The 15,586-nt window shown below is 44.6% G+C and overlaps 2 protein-coding genes across 7 annotated transcripts in view; one reads left to right on the top strand and one right to left on the bottom strand.

The window, feature by feature from the left end:
• LOC129364123 (C-myc promoter-binding protein-like) overlaps positions 1-15,586 on the top strand; it is a 64,499-nt gene that overhangs the window by 45,413 nt on the left and 3,500 nt on the right. For all 5 annotated transcript variants that reach the window (XR_008606403.1, XM_055036571.1, XM_055036569.1 and 2 more), the window contains 12 exons: positions 1,389-1,496; positions 1,604-1,753; positions 2,856-3,919; positions 4,190-4,403; positions 4,488-4,591; positions 5,094-5,269; positions 5,614-5,775; positions 6,537-6,717; positions 7,249-7,503; positions 7,584-7,701; positions 10,294-10,456; positions 10,534-10,598. Coding sequence is in view for 4 of the 5 variants with exons in the window: in XM_055036571.1 (XP_054892546.1) it covers positions 1,389-1,496; positions 1,604-1,753; positions 2,856-3,919; positions 4,190-4,403; positions 4,488-4,591; positions 5,094-5,269; positions 5,614-5,775; positions 6,537-6,717; positions 7,249-7,503; positions 7,584-7,701; positions 10,294-10,456; positions 10,534-10,598 (2,760 nt within the window). In the remaining variant the exon portion in view is untranslated. The remainder of the gene's footprint in view (positions 1-1,388; positions 1,497-1,603; positions 1,754-2,855; positions 3,920-4,189; positions 4,404-4,487; positions 4,592-5,093; positions 5,270-5,613; positions 5,776-6,536; positions 6,718-7,248; positions 7,504-7,583; positions 7,702-10,293; positions 10,457-10,533; positions 10,599-15,586) is intronic.
• LOC129364130 (golgin subfamily A member 6-like protein 24) lies at positions 13,038-14,579 on the bottom strand. 2 transcript variants are annotated; one of them, XM_055036580.1, is made up of 2 exons: positions 13,309-14,579; positions 13,038-13,081 (listed from the first exon to the last, which is right to left on the bottom strand). In XM_055036580.1, the coding sequence occupies exon 1, from the start codon at positions 14,505-14,507 to the stop codon at positions 13,665-13,667; it is 843 nt and encodes a 280-aa protein (XP_054892555.1). In that variant the 5' UTR covers positions 14,508-14,579; the 3' UTR covers positions 13,038-13,081; positions 13,309-13,664. The 2 variants fall into 2 exon arrangements, with proteins under 2 accessions (XP_054892555.1, XP_054892554.1); XM_055036579.1 differs by having other exon boundaries at positions 13,039-13,081; positions 13,282-14,579.

The following is a 15,586-nucleotide window of genomic DNA, read 5'->3' as shown; positions in this document are numbered from 1 at the left end:
ATCAAGGGTTTAAAACGACTGAATCGAAGAAAGAAGCACACTAACTGAGCAGATCACTTCTAATCTGGATTATTAAACTTTTTTCCCTCAAAACAATTTTTCTCATCATTTTCAGATGGTTTTTTTTTTCAGGTAAAATTATCACCATATTCTCGTAAGTAAAGAAAATTTCTCATAGGCCCTAATACTTAACCACAGAAGGGAAGATTGTGTCACATAGAAGCTGCGACTCGTCTTGGTTCATTTAGATTTGACGACATGAGAGTTTTATTGTCAAATTTATCAGCAGCAAAATAAAAAAACATGTTTTTCTCACAGAAACGTCAGCGATCTGCAGATCATGTGGCTTGATGTTTTATCCACCTCAGAAATCTGCAACCTTTACAAACCGGAGACGTTTTTCCCCATTTAGAGCCGCAAATGTTACAAGAGCTTCTGTGAAAATGCTGAACAGGAAATTTGGTTATTTTAAAAGAAACACCATTTTATTTCTGTTTTTAGGCTTTAAAAGTAAGAAAAACATTTACAACAGGAGGACTGATACATTTTCTTCTGTTGGAAAATGATAGAAATAAATAAATTAATTCAATAATTAATTGAATTAATTGTGATTAATTAGATTGTTGAAGTAATTGTCATATAATTTAGCAATTGGAGTATACAGACTCGGGAAAATAATTGCTGTTTGCCAGAAGAAAAACATATTCAGAGCAGTAATTATGCAAAAATTATACAAAAAACAAAATATTGTTTTTAAGATCAGAAACTTTTTTCTGTAATTATGTTTTAGTTACAACTCAGTAGAAGCTTCGGACCTTGGAGAATTTCTCATACTAAAGACATTTTACTATCAATTATTAATCGGTTAATTAAAAAATTAATCACTTTCTCGACTCTGTGTTGATATGTCAAGCAGAAAGAGCTGAACTGTTTCACATGTATTTTTTTTAGCTTCTTTAGCTGCAAATAATCAAGCATTTACCAATAGAATAATATGTTTATATTTTAGGCAATTCAATGTTTATTTTCTTATTTTAAAAAAAGAAATCTAATTATTTATTTGTATCTTTTAATGTATTTCAAATAATAATCTTAAGGGATTAAAGGACAAATCTGCAAAATGTTCAGATTTTTTTATCCTATTAATTATCAGAATAATGAAGAGAATGATGACAATTCAATGAAAAACAAATAAAAAGCTAAATTCTGCTTTTTAAAGCCAAATTATTAAGCGCTACTGAGAAAGTTGCAGATCCTTGCTGTGGCTGATTGTCTTTCTTACAAGGAAATTGAGGAAGAAATTTAGTTTTATGTTGATCTTAATATTTTTAGATTTGGTTTTTGGTACAGAGTAAAGCCAAGATCTGTTTTTCCCTTCGGTTTGCCAGGAGATCAGTCGGATTTGGGCTACAACTCTCTGTCGAAGGAGGAAGTTCGACGAGGCGACGCGGCTCCCCCCGACAAAGACGAGAAGAAGGAGAGCGACTGCAGCTCCTGTCAGTAGTTCATCTCTCAAACTAAAACATGATCCTTCCTTTCCTCCAGAGATTTTTATGTTTGTTTTTTTAATCATCCAATCCGACTCTGGTTTTCCCGTGTCCAGTGTCGGAGACTGAGAGCGCAAAGGGCAGCAAGGACTGCCTGCCTCAGCTGGACCTGGAGATCGGCTCCTCCTTCAAGCCTCGAGGAATCGTTCGGAGCAGCTATCCGTACGGGGATTCTGCCCGGAAACCCAGGAGCTCCACCAGCGCAGGTAACTCCGTTTGGTTTATTTCAATTTTCCATTGCGACAGTTAGAAAAGAAAGAAAGAAAGCACAAGCTCTTAAATTTAGGATATAAAACTGAGATCACTGATGTGTGCAGACATTTTGTTTCTGCAAACCTCTAACGAACATTATTTCAATCAGGTACATCACTCTCTTTGATTTTTGTAGCATTTTGTGCACATAGTTACAAAATAGAGGTCGATTTTTTTCTGCTTTCAAAATCGATTATGGGACATTTTCAATCAATTGTGAAGGAGTTTTCCAGTCTGGAAGACTCAATTCGATTTGGGAAGTTTCAACATTTGTTAAATTTTCAGCTACTGAGGTTCTCTTTCACTCTCCACTGTGTCAAACCAACCAATCAAATTGAGAAACTTGTTCTCCTCCTGGCCTGTGGGGGCGCTGCACCAGAAACCACTGAAGGAAACGACTCTGAGTGCAACTTTCTCCTTTACAAAATGTGAACAAAAATGACGTGGCGTCTGATTTTAGCAGTTGAAGAATTTCTTTTTGATAAGATCGTTGGACTGCTGGGCGCTGACGCCAACATCCTGTCCGGTACCAACTACAGCCGGAAGCGTCACTTAGGAGGCGAAGAGGAGTGATGAAGATAAGACTCCCCAACCGGACCAGACTTCAGTAGCCAAACCTCGGGTTTGGTTTGTTTGACGTGATCTCTGGTGTGGTTTGAATGCATATGTGAATGCCAGTGCTCCAAAACACAAACTCTGGACTACAGAGCAGAGAATTCTGGGTAAACACAACCAAAACTGATGTGCGAGAGTAACGCCAGAGAAGGAATTTATCCAAAGACAAACGAGAAATCCTACAACCGCTAAAATCTGATGCCACTCCATTTTTACCCTCGGTTTCTTCTTGAGAGGTTTTTGTGCAATTTCCTGCAGTGGTTTGTTGGTGCATCGCCTCCACAGGCGAGGAGGAGGCGCTGCACCGAAAAGGAAAGCAGCAGCTGAAAACGTAACAAATGCTGCGGTTTGGCCCACCATGAATTGAATTAATTTATCTATTTATTAGTCACATTGTGAATTGTTAGCTTCAGCAGCTGTTTTCCTCCTGCTGTCTGCCAGGCCACATCGCTGGCCTCCTCTTCACCACGTCTCTGGATGAGATCGGCGAGGTTCACGCCAGCAGCCTGCTGCGGCGCCACCGCAGCGCCCTGGAGGAGGTGGTGGGCAGCGCCGCTCTGGACTGGCAGGCGGCGCGGGCCCGCCGCGTGAGCGGTGACACGCCGGGCAGCGGCGGCAGCGGCGCCACCGTCCTCGGCCTCGGCATGAGTCAGGCGGAGACCGACCCTGATAAGATCGCCGGACTGCTGGGCGCCGATGTCAAGATCCTGTCCGGTACCAACTACAGCCAGAGGCGTCACTTAGGAGGCTTTAATTACAAAGAGGAGGAGGAGGAGCAAAGCTACAGTGATGAAGATAAGAGTAACACGGAAGCCATTTTTGATTTTGAGGATCTGGACTTGGAGAAGCCGTCTCAGGGGGTCAGACATCTGAAAAAGCCCGATGAGCGCAGCGCCAGCTACGGCGGCATGAGCTCGGCGGGGCCCAGAGGAGCCGTGACTCGGACCGGCATCGCAGCGGGCTTCGACCCGCTCTCCCTGATGGCCGCAGAGTCGCAGAGCGCCACGTACCCGGATGGCGACGAGGCCGGAGCGCAGGGCGCCCGCCGTAACCTGGCCCGGGAGATCGAGCTGTACATGAGCCACCTGGACACCCCGCTGAGCAGCCGCACGTCCAGCTCCGAGCTGCAGGGCCCGGCCAGCCCGCTGCTGCTCCAACCCCACGCCGCCGCCGCGTTCCGGAGGTCCAGCTTGCCCCACGCTGCTCCACTCAGGACCAGCGCAATGCCGCGCTCACGCACCTTTCACCAGGCGTCGCCGGCCCGGCCCGCGTCCCGCCAGCGGTTGATGTCGTCGCCGTCGGGCCGCAGCTCCAGCACCAGCCCCAGCCTCAGCCCCTTCAGGGAGCGCCTCGCCTCGCCGTCCTCCTCCGCCTTCGCCCTGGACGCCCTGCTCACCCCGACACTCGACGTCTTCAAGACCAGCGTGGTTTCTGCTGGGAAGGGCGTGGCGGAGCGGGCCAGCCGCTGGTACTCGCGTTTCGCCACGTCCAACACGCCAACCAAGGTACAGCTTTGACTTTTAGTTTGGATTATTAAAGGTGCAGAATCTCATAAAATCAGCTTCATCAGAATCAGACCTTCATCAAACCTTGAAAGAATTTCAGCTTTGTGTCTGATTGGCTGAAGCTGCTGGAGATCTGCTGCCACCTGCTGGCTGGAAGCATCAGGTCACTGCACCTTAAAATCACCATCTGTACATTCGGAGAGGGAGAGACACATTTGATCCATCTCTCTCTGTCTTCGTCTCTCTGTCTCCACCTCTCTCTCCATGCAGGATGGCTTCAGCGACCGTCTGAGCGTTTCCTCCCTCAGTGTCGGAGATCCAGACGGCTCCATCCAGGACGAAGCGGAGTACGAGGAGTCGGAGCCGCTCGGCGTCTCCCCTCAGAAGAACGGTCCCTCCTGTCCCCGCAGGAGTCCCGTCCACAGCCGGGTGGACAGTCCCACTGCAGGACGCAGCCTGGGCAGACCCACGTCTCTTCCTCCTGGTGAGAACTTCCTCTGCCTCCGTCTGGATGCTGATCCGAAACGAAAACGTACCCAGACCCTGACAGGTTGTCCCATGTCCCCAGGTTGTCCTCTGTCTCTGCCCGGGTTCTCTCTGCCGGACAAGTCCGACCTCGGATCGTCGCGCTGCACCAGCAACACCAGCATCTTCAACAACTTCGCTATGGAGGTAAAACACAGGAGGCAGAGCACCAGAAACTACAGGCAGAGTAGAAATAAAACATATTTTTACTCAAGTAAAAGTTTCCTAGAAATTATTCAACTGAGAGTGAAAACATTTTTAATAAAAAGTCTATTAAGTACTAATTGATCAAAGTATCAATCGTTTGATATTTAAAGATATTACATCAGCAGATTTATGAATGTGGTTAAGTGGAAAGTTTGGCATTTTAGGACCAAAATGACAATAATTCATACAAGTAACACAATCTGACAGGAGAAAATGTTTTCTTTTGATAAAAAACTTCTGAATTTAACAAAAACTGCAGGTGTGTTTCTGCATCTGGTGAATGTTGGGTTAAAACATGTTTGTTTTTCATTCAGTGGGTCGAAAATCCAGAAATATCACTCAAGTCAGACTAGAAATACTTCATAATAAAATTACTGCAGTACAGGTGGACAGTGCAGCGCAGTAAAAATACTTCTAAACTCTTTCTCTTTTCTGTCTGCAGCTGCTGATCTCCAGCTGCTCTCGCTGTAAAACCTGCGACTGCCTGGTTTACGACGAGGAGATCATGGCTGGATGGACGGCCGACGACTCCAACCTCAACACCACCTGCCCCTTCTGCGGAAACCCCTTCCTGCCGTTCCTCAACGTGGAGATCCGGGACCTGAGAGGACCCGGGAGGTGAACTGCCAGACTCACTAACAGGGATCCTTCCCCTCTTTCTGTCAGAATTACATTGTTTTCCAGACTCCGACTTCCATGGTTTCCATTTTAGAATGAACAGAAAAGTTTACTTTGAGTTTGGGATCATAAACAGAAGCGGAGAAGGCAGGAGAGGAGAACTGAAAGAGGTTGGGAAGAAAGAAAGTAAAGAAATAAGATGTGGAGAAAAGAAGACTAAATAAAAAGAAGGAGAGAAGTGGAAAATGTTGGACTGTATTTGTTTTAAAGGTTTAATTTTTAAAGGTGAAGATTTTCCACATTTAGATGTAAAGGATCAGTCCATGAGGTCTGTCCTGTTTCAGGCTCTTCCTGAAGGGCAGCCCGTCCATGGATGACGCCATGACCTCATCGTACTCCGCCTCCACGGGTCTGGACACGGGGACGTCCACGCTGTCCACGCCGTGTCCCACCACAGCCGTGTTCCCTCCCTCACCCACAGCAGCCGCGAAGGAAACTCCTGGGAGGTACATCCCTGATCCATCCGCGCATTTATGCTTCAACTAAATATTTGCAAACTTCAAGTTAAATTTAAAAAAAGAAAGCCGTTTCACCCGAAACCAAATCAGACTTTAAAACATCAACAGATTTTATGAAGCAGAACTAGAAAAGCACAAAGAAACAAGGTGCTTAAAACAACACGAAACAAAGAAAATCCCTCGCACATCAAAGCGTTTTTAGTTCATATTCACGTTTTGCATCTTTTTATTGGGTTTCAACTGTTTCTACAAACAACACAATGCTTAAAAAACATTTGGTGATGAGTTTTCTGGTGTCTGGAAAATGAAAAACCCTGATTATTTACTCACAGTCCAAAGGGACTGTGTTGTTGTTACCTTGCAACACCAACGAATCACAGCCTGTTACCTAGCAACGCTTAACCCTACAATGGCTGCTGGAAAAGACAACAGTTTTGTTGTTGATTTACCATCCAGAAACCACTTGCTGCATTCTTGTTGATTGTGTATAAGGCTCCACTAATGCTTTTCAAAGATGTAAAGTTCTATAATTACGCATCTGTTGGCAGCCATTTTCATTGTTCATGTATAAACGTTGAGCTGGGGGGCGTGGCCAGAACTGAGCAAACTGAAATCTCATTATCTAAGAATGATTCTGTGTGAAAAATGTGAAGAATATGTTTTAAATAGGCCACAGACTCGTCCTGACCTGTTCAACCAGTGGACTCATGCTGCCTGTTGCAGTGTTGACTTTTTCTGGATCTCCTCAGGACTCGGCCCAGCAGGGCTCAAGGCATCAACATCCCCACAGAGCGCCGCCAGGGGGCGCTGTCCTCCGGCGGACCCATAACCCGCAGCGTCAGCGCCTTCGGCCCCATGGAGGAAGAGTCTCAGCTCAGCCACCTCCTGCCGACGTCCGGCAGCCTGCCGAGCCATCTGAACGAAGCCGCGGTGCGTCTCAACGCCGACAGGAAACAGAAATGATGCGAGGCAGAAAGGCGAGAAGGAAACGGTTTAGACGTGAGCAGATCGGTGTCAGAGGATGCTGGGAGCAAGAAAAGAGTTTTATCAGTGTACAATGCAAAAACAGAAAATACTATCATGCATTTTGGTCGAGTTTCTAGTGCAAATATCTTAGTACACTTAGAACAAGACAAAACCAACATCCAGGTAACTTTTAAGTGAATAATTTCTTAATATTGATGAAAATGTTTTAGTTCTTTCTCTATTTACTTACAACATTTTTCCTCATGTTGAAAGTGAAACATGAGGAATAAGGCAGAAGAACCGCAGCCTTATGATGAAAAGCACTTTGACCTGCAGTGTGGATGAAATGTTTCCATACCAATAAACTTGATTATTGATTAATGGCATAACAATGCAAGAACAGATTATCAATAAACCTTAAATACCAGGAGATATTTAACACTGGAACTGGAAGACATTTAAAATTGGCATGAATCCCTGTGAAACCGTCACCAGGACCCGCTCAGCATGGACTGGCAGCTCCACAACCCGGAGCCCGTCACGGTGCCGTACCTGAGCCCGCTGGTTCTGTGGAAGGAGCTGGAGAGTCTGCTGGAGAACGAGGGCGACCCGGTGATCGCCGAGGCCGACATGGTGGACCACCACCCCATCATCTACTGGAACCTGCTCTGGTACTTCCGGCGGCTGGACCTGCCCAGCAACCTGCCGGGCCTCATCCTCACCTCTGAGCACTGCAACAGAGACTCCCAGGTCCGAAACGTTTCCCCGCCGCCGTCCGGCTCCCAAAGACCCGGACGGGAGAGTAACCGAGTGTTTTTGTCCGTCGTCAGGTCCCTCGTCACTGGATGTCCGAGGACAGTAAACATGTTCTGATCCAGATCCTGTGGGACAACCTGAAGCTGCACCAGGACCCGGTCCAGCCTCTGTACATCCTCTGGAACACATACAGTGAGTCACGGCGCCAACAGGGACGACTCTGGGTCAATAAGAATCTTCTCCCTGGACGTGGGGTCGCCAGGGAGAAAGCAAACTCAAATAAGAGAAGAAGAAATAATATTTTTACTCAAGTAAAAGTAAAAAAGTATTTGGTAAAAAGTCGAGTTAAGTTCTGAGTAACTGATCTAATAATCAATCATTACATCGTCATAGAGACCAAATTATAAAATTAAGTTGAAATTTTGGTATTTTAAAGATGGAAATGACAATAATTCATATAAGTAGCAAAAATAACAAATATTTCCAAATCAGTTTCTGTCGATAAAAAACTAAAACTGCAGGTGTTTCTGTGTCTGGTGAGTTTTTGGTCAAAATGTTTGTTTTTCATTCAGAGGGTATTTACTCCAGCGTAGTAAAAATACTCCTCAAAGTACATTGTATCTAAAAACTAGCTCCCACTAGCTCAGAAAATACGATTAGCTACCATAACTACACAGACGACCCGCACCGAACAGGCACCGAACAGAAGCTTGAACAATTCACCCAGGTGCTGAACAGAAACAAAATTCAGGTCTTTGGACCTAAAGAGCAACGATCCAGTCGACGCACAGCTTCAGTTATTAGAGCTGGAAGCAAACAATCAGGATGAACTCTGACCTGAACCTTCACAGCCACATAAAGACGGTTACAAAGTCTGCCTTCTATCATCATCGCACCGATTCCTGCAACAGTGTCGTCACAGAGAATAGACTTCAAATCACTGAACGGCTCAGCAGCACATTTCAGATCTGCTGCTGTTATCACAGCAACCAGAACCAGAACCAAACCTGGAGAAGCAGCATTCAGCTTCTATGCACCTCAAATCTGGAACAAACTTCAGAAAACTGAAAAACAGCTGAAACACTGAGTTAAACAAAATGTTCACTCATTTTCTTGAGTGAACTTTTTCTTTCAGTCTCCACTAGAAACCCCGCTGGTTCGAGTCGCTATTGATTCATAATAACTGGAGCATTGATCAATATGTTTGATTATTTTTATGATGGCATTTGACAAAATGTAATTGTTTATTTCTTGCTTCATGATTTTGTAAAGCACTGTCTTGTTGCTGAAACGTGCTGCACAAATAAACCTGACATAATGTAAACAGAACCTGGATCCAGTTACGATTTCTGGAACAAATCGTTTGGCAAACAAAGTTTATCTGGACGAGTTAAAAGATCAACGGAGGAAGCGCTGCAGTGGCCGCCGGTTAATCCTGCTCTCTTCTCTCCTTCCAGGGCTTAATTGCACTCTGTTGTTAGAGAGTGAGTTCTCGTCCTCCGCTGTGCTCTGTGTGCTTTGCTCCATGCGCTGCTGTGTTTTCTGTGCAGACTCAGCCTCTTCCTGTCGTAGTTTCAGTGTTTTGATGCTGAACCGTATTCCTGCTTCCTGCTTCTGTTTGCATCTCCTGTGACTGTCCGCTTCATTCGTCTTCTGCAGCAGCGTAACCATGGACTGTTGGTCTTTCGTGGGACGTTGGCTGATGTGTCATTCATTTTTCTGATTTAAAATGCAGTGAATTGGATGTTGACGGTTACATTTCTTCTAGTTTTGTCAAATTGGAGACAAAAACCTTTCATTGGGTTTCCATGTTGCAGTCCACACGTTTGTAACCAATAAGCTTTTCCTCTTTCCACAACAGCTCTTAACTTTGGATAAAATAATACAGAATCACCCAACCCTTTTAAATACAGATATTACACAATATTATGTGTTATTTATAGCAATAGCAGCAGAAGTGACATAATATATACTTGTTTTGGGAATTTCTTAGGAAACTTTATGTTGCTGCAGTCAAAGTTGCACAAATATTTGGTCATATTTTCATATTTATTCATACTGTAATAGACCCAACAGTAGAGAAAATAGTATAAGTAGCTATTCTGACAGAAATTAGAATGTATTTATAGTTGCGATAAATCCAAAAATTGTTTAAAATTACAATAAATGCATGGCTAATGGATGTAACAAATGCAGGTTTTAGTTGTCTTTCTCTTCTTATGGTATAAGAAGTAGAATAAATTTCCACTACAGAACGTGGAATGTTTTTTTTCCTTCTATATTTTAGAAACCTACAACTTGAAGTTAAATTAGGGTCATGTGATCAACAAAAGAAATTAGACGTTTTCATTTTTCCTAAAGCTCCTGTAACATTTGTGGTTCTAAAGTTTTATTTAGCTGAACTGAGAGTAAAAAGGTTTGCAAACGTTGCAGACCTCTTTCACGCACACGCACGCACAGTCGTTAAATTACGGTAATAACTTCCGCTTGACCTGCTGTCAGTCACCATCCAGCAGAGGGCGCCGCTGGTCAATGAAGATGACCAGCGGCCAATCAGAACTGAGCTGCAGGTGTTTGACTGGTGAATCTTTTGTTAAAACATGTTTGTTTTTCATTCAGTGGGTAGAAAATCCACACATTTTACTGAAATAAGGGTAGAAATTCTTAAAAATAAAATTACTTTAGTAAAAGTAAAATGAACAGCGTAGTCAAATATAATTGAGTAAATGTAACGAGTGACTGCAGCAAGAAGCTCCTGATCTCTTTCTCTCTGTCTGTCTGTAGACGTGGGCTACCCTCCGACCCGGCCGGTCCCGGATGACGAGAAGCCTCTGACCGACGAGCTGCTGCAGGCCGTGGTGCGCAGCATCCAGAGGAACGACGTCGGCCGGCCGATGGCGCAGCTGCTGCAGCTGCTGGACCGGATGCTGGGGGTCAAACGCCAAAGGTCGCTGTCAGACAAACCGCTGGGCTCCAGTGATGCTGTAACATTATGAATGATGGGTTTTTGTTTTGGTTTGTCAGGAGTTTGTACAGAGACATCCTCTTTCTGTCCCTGGTGGCGCTGGGAAAAGATAACATCGATATCGGTGAGTCGGAGTTTCACCTTCAGTTTCTGAGTTAAATACTAAATTCATCAGGTTTTTGATGGACTCATTCACTGATCCAGATTCTCTGGGTAGATTTTCCAAAGAGCCAATAATCAATATTTGGAAATCACCATTTGATTCATGATGATCCAAACAGTGCAATAAGAGATCTCTGATTAAATTATTAAAATGAAATCCATCAAAACCCAAACAGTTTTCAATTATTGATATTTAATCTAATGTCATGTTTAGCACTTGTTAAACACACATTAACAAAGACAGGAAAGACAAGAGAGCTAGATTCTTTCTAACTCGCGAGGAGAACAGACAGAGATGTGCTTTCAGTTACAATCTCCTACTTCTCTGAAGCACATTTGTCTCTTTTTTTATTGTTTTAAGGATCCATAATCACAAGGACGCTGTAACTAAAGGGAGGGGAAAACATTTCATCACACCGCTACAGCGTCAAATGTCATTCACTAACTAAGACACAATTATCCTGCACTAGATAATCTCCTTCCAGGCACAAAGCTAAACAGAATATGTAGTGAATCTTCACAGTGACAGTTTTGTAGCAATCCAGCAACTGAAACGAAGCAGAGCTCTTCACCAAGAAATAACCCCTGCAGGAAGACTGTTGTCTCTGCTTTTCGTCAGTGAGAAAGGAATCAGAGTAAATCAACAATACTGGAAACATTCTTAATTCTATAATGAGATCAATTATCCTGCAGTAAAATTAGTTTTTGTGTGTTTAGACGGCCGTCCAAAATATAATCTGTTATCCATTTATCTAAATGTTTTATTTTGCGTGGATCCGTTTGATTTTAGACTGTCTGTTGGCTTATTTTTACTTTTCCCTTTCCCATTTTTTTTGTAAAAATTTGGACCAGTTTTGCCGACTCCTAGGGAGTCCTAGAATCTGCAGATCTGATTCAGTAGCCCAGCAATTGAAAGAACCTGTTGCTGTAACCCCCACTTCAATTCTTTGGAGTCGAGAGTTCTTGCCTGTGCATCCACAAGAGGTTTGCTGCTTGCAACCCTTGATATGAGATAAAATACCAAGTGGTATTTATACCTCCAATCACGCTCACATGCACACACTTTTTATTGCCACAGAATTTAAGCACCTGTTTCGCCGGACTCCGCCGTCCGTTTAACCACAAGTTTTGTGGCTCCACGGGTTAAACCCGGTTGGGCTCCATGGGTTAAAACCCGGTTGGGCTCCATGGGTTAAGGCCCGGTTGGGCTCCATGGGTTAAAGCCCGGTTGGGCTCCATGGGTTAAAGCCCGGTTGGGCTCCATGGGTTAAAGCCCGGTCGGGCTCCATGGGTTAAGGCCCGGTTGGGCTCCATGGGTTAAAACCCGGTCGGGCTCCATGGGTTAAAGCCCGGTTGGGCTCCATGGGTTAAAACCCGGTCGGGCTCCATGGGTTAAAGCCCGGTTGGGCTCCATGGGTTAAAGCCCGGTTGGGCTCCATGGGTTAAAGCCCTACCGGGCTCCATGGGTTAAAACCCGGTCAGGCTCCATGGGTTAAGGCCCGGTTGGGCTCCATGGGTTAAAACCCGGTCAGGCTCCATGGGTTAAGGCCCGGTTGGGCTCCATGGGTTAAAACCCGGTTGGGCTCCATGGGTTAAAGCCCGGTTGGGCTCCATGGGTTAAAGCCCGGTTGGGCTCCATGGGTTAAAACCCGGTTGGGCTCCATGGGTTAAAACCCGGTTGGGCTCCATGGGTTAAGGCCCGGTTGGGCTCCATGGGTTAAGGCCCGGTTGGGCTCCATGGGTTAAAACCCGGTCAGGCTCCATGGGTTAAGGCCCGGTTGGGCTCCATGGGTTAAAACCCGGTCAGGCTAAGGGGTAAAACCCGGTGGGCTCCATGGGTTAAAAACCCGGTTGGGCATCCATGGGTTAAAACCCGGTTGGGCTCCATGGGTTAAACCCGGTTGGGCTCCATGGGTTAAGGCCCGGTGGGCTCCATGGGCCCCCAGGCCTCTCCAGAGTGGGACCTCATGTTCGGGCGAATACGACCCTGTTTCCAAAGGTCGTATTCATCATGAGGATCTTTGGGCTGCACTTGGTCTGGTTCCTCTCCTTGGACCCGTCTGCATGGGTGGCCCAACCAGAGGCATGAAGCCCCGACAGCAGAACTCCTAGGATCACTGGGACACTCAAACCCCCCACCATGATAAGGTGGCAGCCATGGAGGGGACGTGAAAATGTGCATGTATGTGTGAAACTGTATGAATATTAAGTAACATATAAATTATGTAAGAAAGGGAGGAAATGAGAGAAGAAGAATGTTGTTTTTTAACATGAGAAAATGAGAACAATGTGGTGCAAAGACGTTTCTTCCTGCCTTTTTCTCTTACTGTTGATGACACTGAATGAAACCGCTGCTCTCCACTGACCCCCCTTCCTTACTTCCTTAGCGTAACGCCCAGCGCGCTGCACCATCTGATGTCGCCGATTGTCGGCCATTATCAAAACCTGAGAGACACATCAGCCGACAGAAATCCTGGCTATAACGGTTCGATCGATCCGTGTTGTGTCCAACAATGGACACAGCATAATAAATCCAGTTCACTAATATTGAAACCTTAATCAATTCCTTACTACAATCTACCATCAATGCATGTAGCGAGTGTCAGTCTGACTGAATGAAAATCATTATAACCATTTTATGTCACCTTAACGAAGAACAGCTGAAAAGTTACCAGGTTTTCTGGTAGAAATTTCGCTCCAACTCCTCCCCGAGTTATTTATATTTTCTTTGCATGAAATGTTGGTTAAACATTCATGTTTCCACATATCATCTCCGATGTCTGCTGGACTTCGGGTTGCACCGTGTCAGCTGTTCAGGATTCCTCTCTGTGTTGTTTTGAAAGTAAAGTGCATCTGTCTGTGGCAGGAAGTCGCATGTATTATTACGTAATATCCATTAAATCAGTGTGAAAAGATCTTCAAACAATATTATAGTTTATCGCGATAATTTTTTGAGACGATTAAATCACTCAGTAAAATCTGTTATCATAACAGGCCGAATCGCCACAGGCCTCGTTTTTTATTGAATTCACTCCTGTGTTGTTTTTTTTGTCTTCTTCAATCTAAAGATGTTTCGAATTTTTTTCCAAATTGGAGTCTTTGGTTTTTTCTTCTTTCCTTCTTGTTTGCTGTTCATATCTGGAGTCTCTAAATCCTGCTGGATGGTTTCCTCATCGATGTCGTCTTGTATGGATTCCAGATCATTTGAACATCCTGGTATTGGTTCTCTTGCTAAATCCTCCTCCGAGGAAATAAGATGACTAGAATCCATAACCGGGTCGACCCGGTTCTTTTCCTCCTCCTGTTGTGAAACTGTAGTTTCCTGATCTTCATGCTGATCTTCCTCAGTGTCTGGCTGCAGTTTATCTCTGGTTGTCTCCAATTCTTGCTTCATTCTGCTTATTTCTTCCTGGAACTGCTCTGCCTGTGTCTTCAACATATTAACATCATGAATGTAAGAACACTGCAGCTCCTTGAACAAAACTCTGAGCGTCTCCAGTTCATCCTGTGCATTTCTGTCCTTGTCCTGGAGGACCTGGATTTCTCGCCGTGTGTTTTCCTCCAGGACGGCGTTTTCCTGTCGCAGGCTGTCGATGAGCTGCTGCTTCTCAGTCGCTGATTGCAATGAGGCGTCTTTCTCTTGTTGTACTTTCTCTTTACATCTTTCCATCTCCTCCTTTAATCCAGTAATATCCAAGTTAAATTTAAGTTTGAGCTTGTTGTAAAATGTTTTGCTCTCATCCAATTCTTTCTTTAAAATCTTTGCGTTTTTCTTCAGGAATTTGGCGTCCTGGTTTGCTTTGCGTTGGAGGATGGCGTACTCCTTTCTTATTTTCTCCACCAGCGCCGTGTCCTCCTCTGATTTCTCCATCAGAGTTTCTTTCTGTGTCTCCAGCTTTTCAAATTGTTCAATCAATACAGTGTAGTTTAATCCAAGGATGACATTTTCTTTCTTTCTTTGTAAAGAGCAGCTTCCTCTTTCTTTATTTTGTCTTGGTAAATCTCCGCCTGCTGCTTTAACTCGTTTATTAATTTTGATTGTTCGTTTGTTCCACGTTTGCTCTCCTCAAGTTCGGCTTGTAAACGTTTTTCATTTTCTTGCAGGAGGTCGATCTTTTGGGTCATGTCATGTATGATGTTGTCTTTCTCCACTCTGAGCTTCTCCAGGCTCTGTTCCTCATGTAGCTTTGCCTCATCACCAACGTCTGCTTCGTATTTACGGCGCAGCTCCTCATACGAAGCCTTCAGGTCATCCAGCTTGTCTTCCAGGACTTTATTTCGCTGCTTCTCATCATGCATTTCTGCCAGCAGTGCGTCCTGGATGTGGAACTGAGACACCTTTAAATCTTCGTATTTTTGTTGCAGCTCCTCTTTATCCAGGTCTTCCACACTGAAGTGTGCCTGACAAGCAATAGCAACAACTTTCAGTGTTTCAGTGTCAGTGTATCTCTGGAGTCTCTTCAGCTCCTCAGTTGCTCTGTGGGCCTTGTTGAAAAAACCCACTTTGAGCTCCGTTTGTTTCTGCAGCTGGAATTTGGTTTCTTCCAGCTCCTCCTCCAGGTGGGCCAGTCTGCGGTTCTGGTGTCTTTCTGTATTTTGAGACATTTTTATTCCAGTAAAATCACTAAAGTTGTCGATTTCGAAACGAAGTGAACGGTCGATGGAAAGTGCTTTGCGGGCGTCTGAACTGGTCAGGGGTATTGCAAGCAATGACAAATATGCCGAATTGTGTTACATACGATTCTGCAGTTGATGACATCACAGACGGCATCGCCAGTGACATCACAGAATCTTTGCTGGTGCTGTGACATCATTCCACCTCCAAATATCTTCATTCTTGTTTACATTCAAAACAGGATTCTCTTGTTTTATCCCTGAATATCAGGACATGAAACTCATTTCCATTTGGGTCCAGATCAAAAACTGGAACGTTCTTAAAGGGCCTGTTGG

The sequence above is a fragment of the Poeciliopsis prolifica genome, unplaced genomic scaffold (genome assembly GCF_027474105.1).
Source record: "Poeciliopsis prolifica strain line A6 unplaced genomic scaffold, Auburn_PproV2 SCAFFOLD011, whole genome shotgun sequence".
Lineage (NCBI taxonomy): Eukaryota > Metazoa > Chordata > Actinopteri > Cyprinodontiformes > Poeciliidae > Poeciliopsis > Poeciliopsis prolifica.
This window is presented reverse-complemented; position numbering and strand designations above follow the sequence as displayed.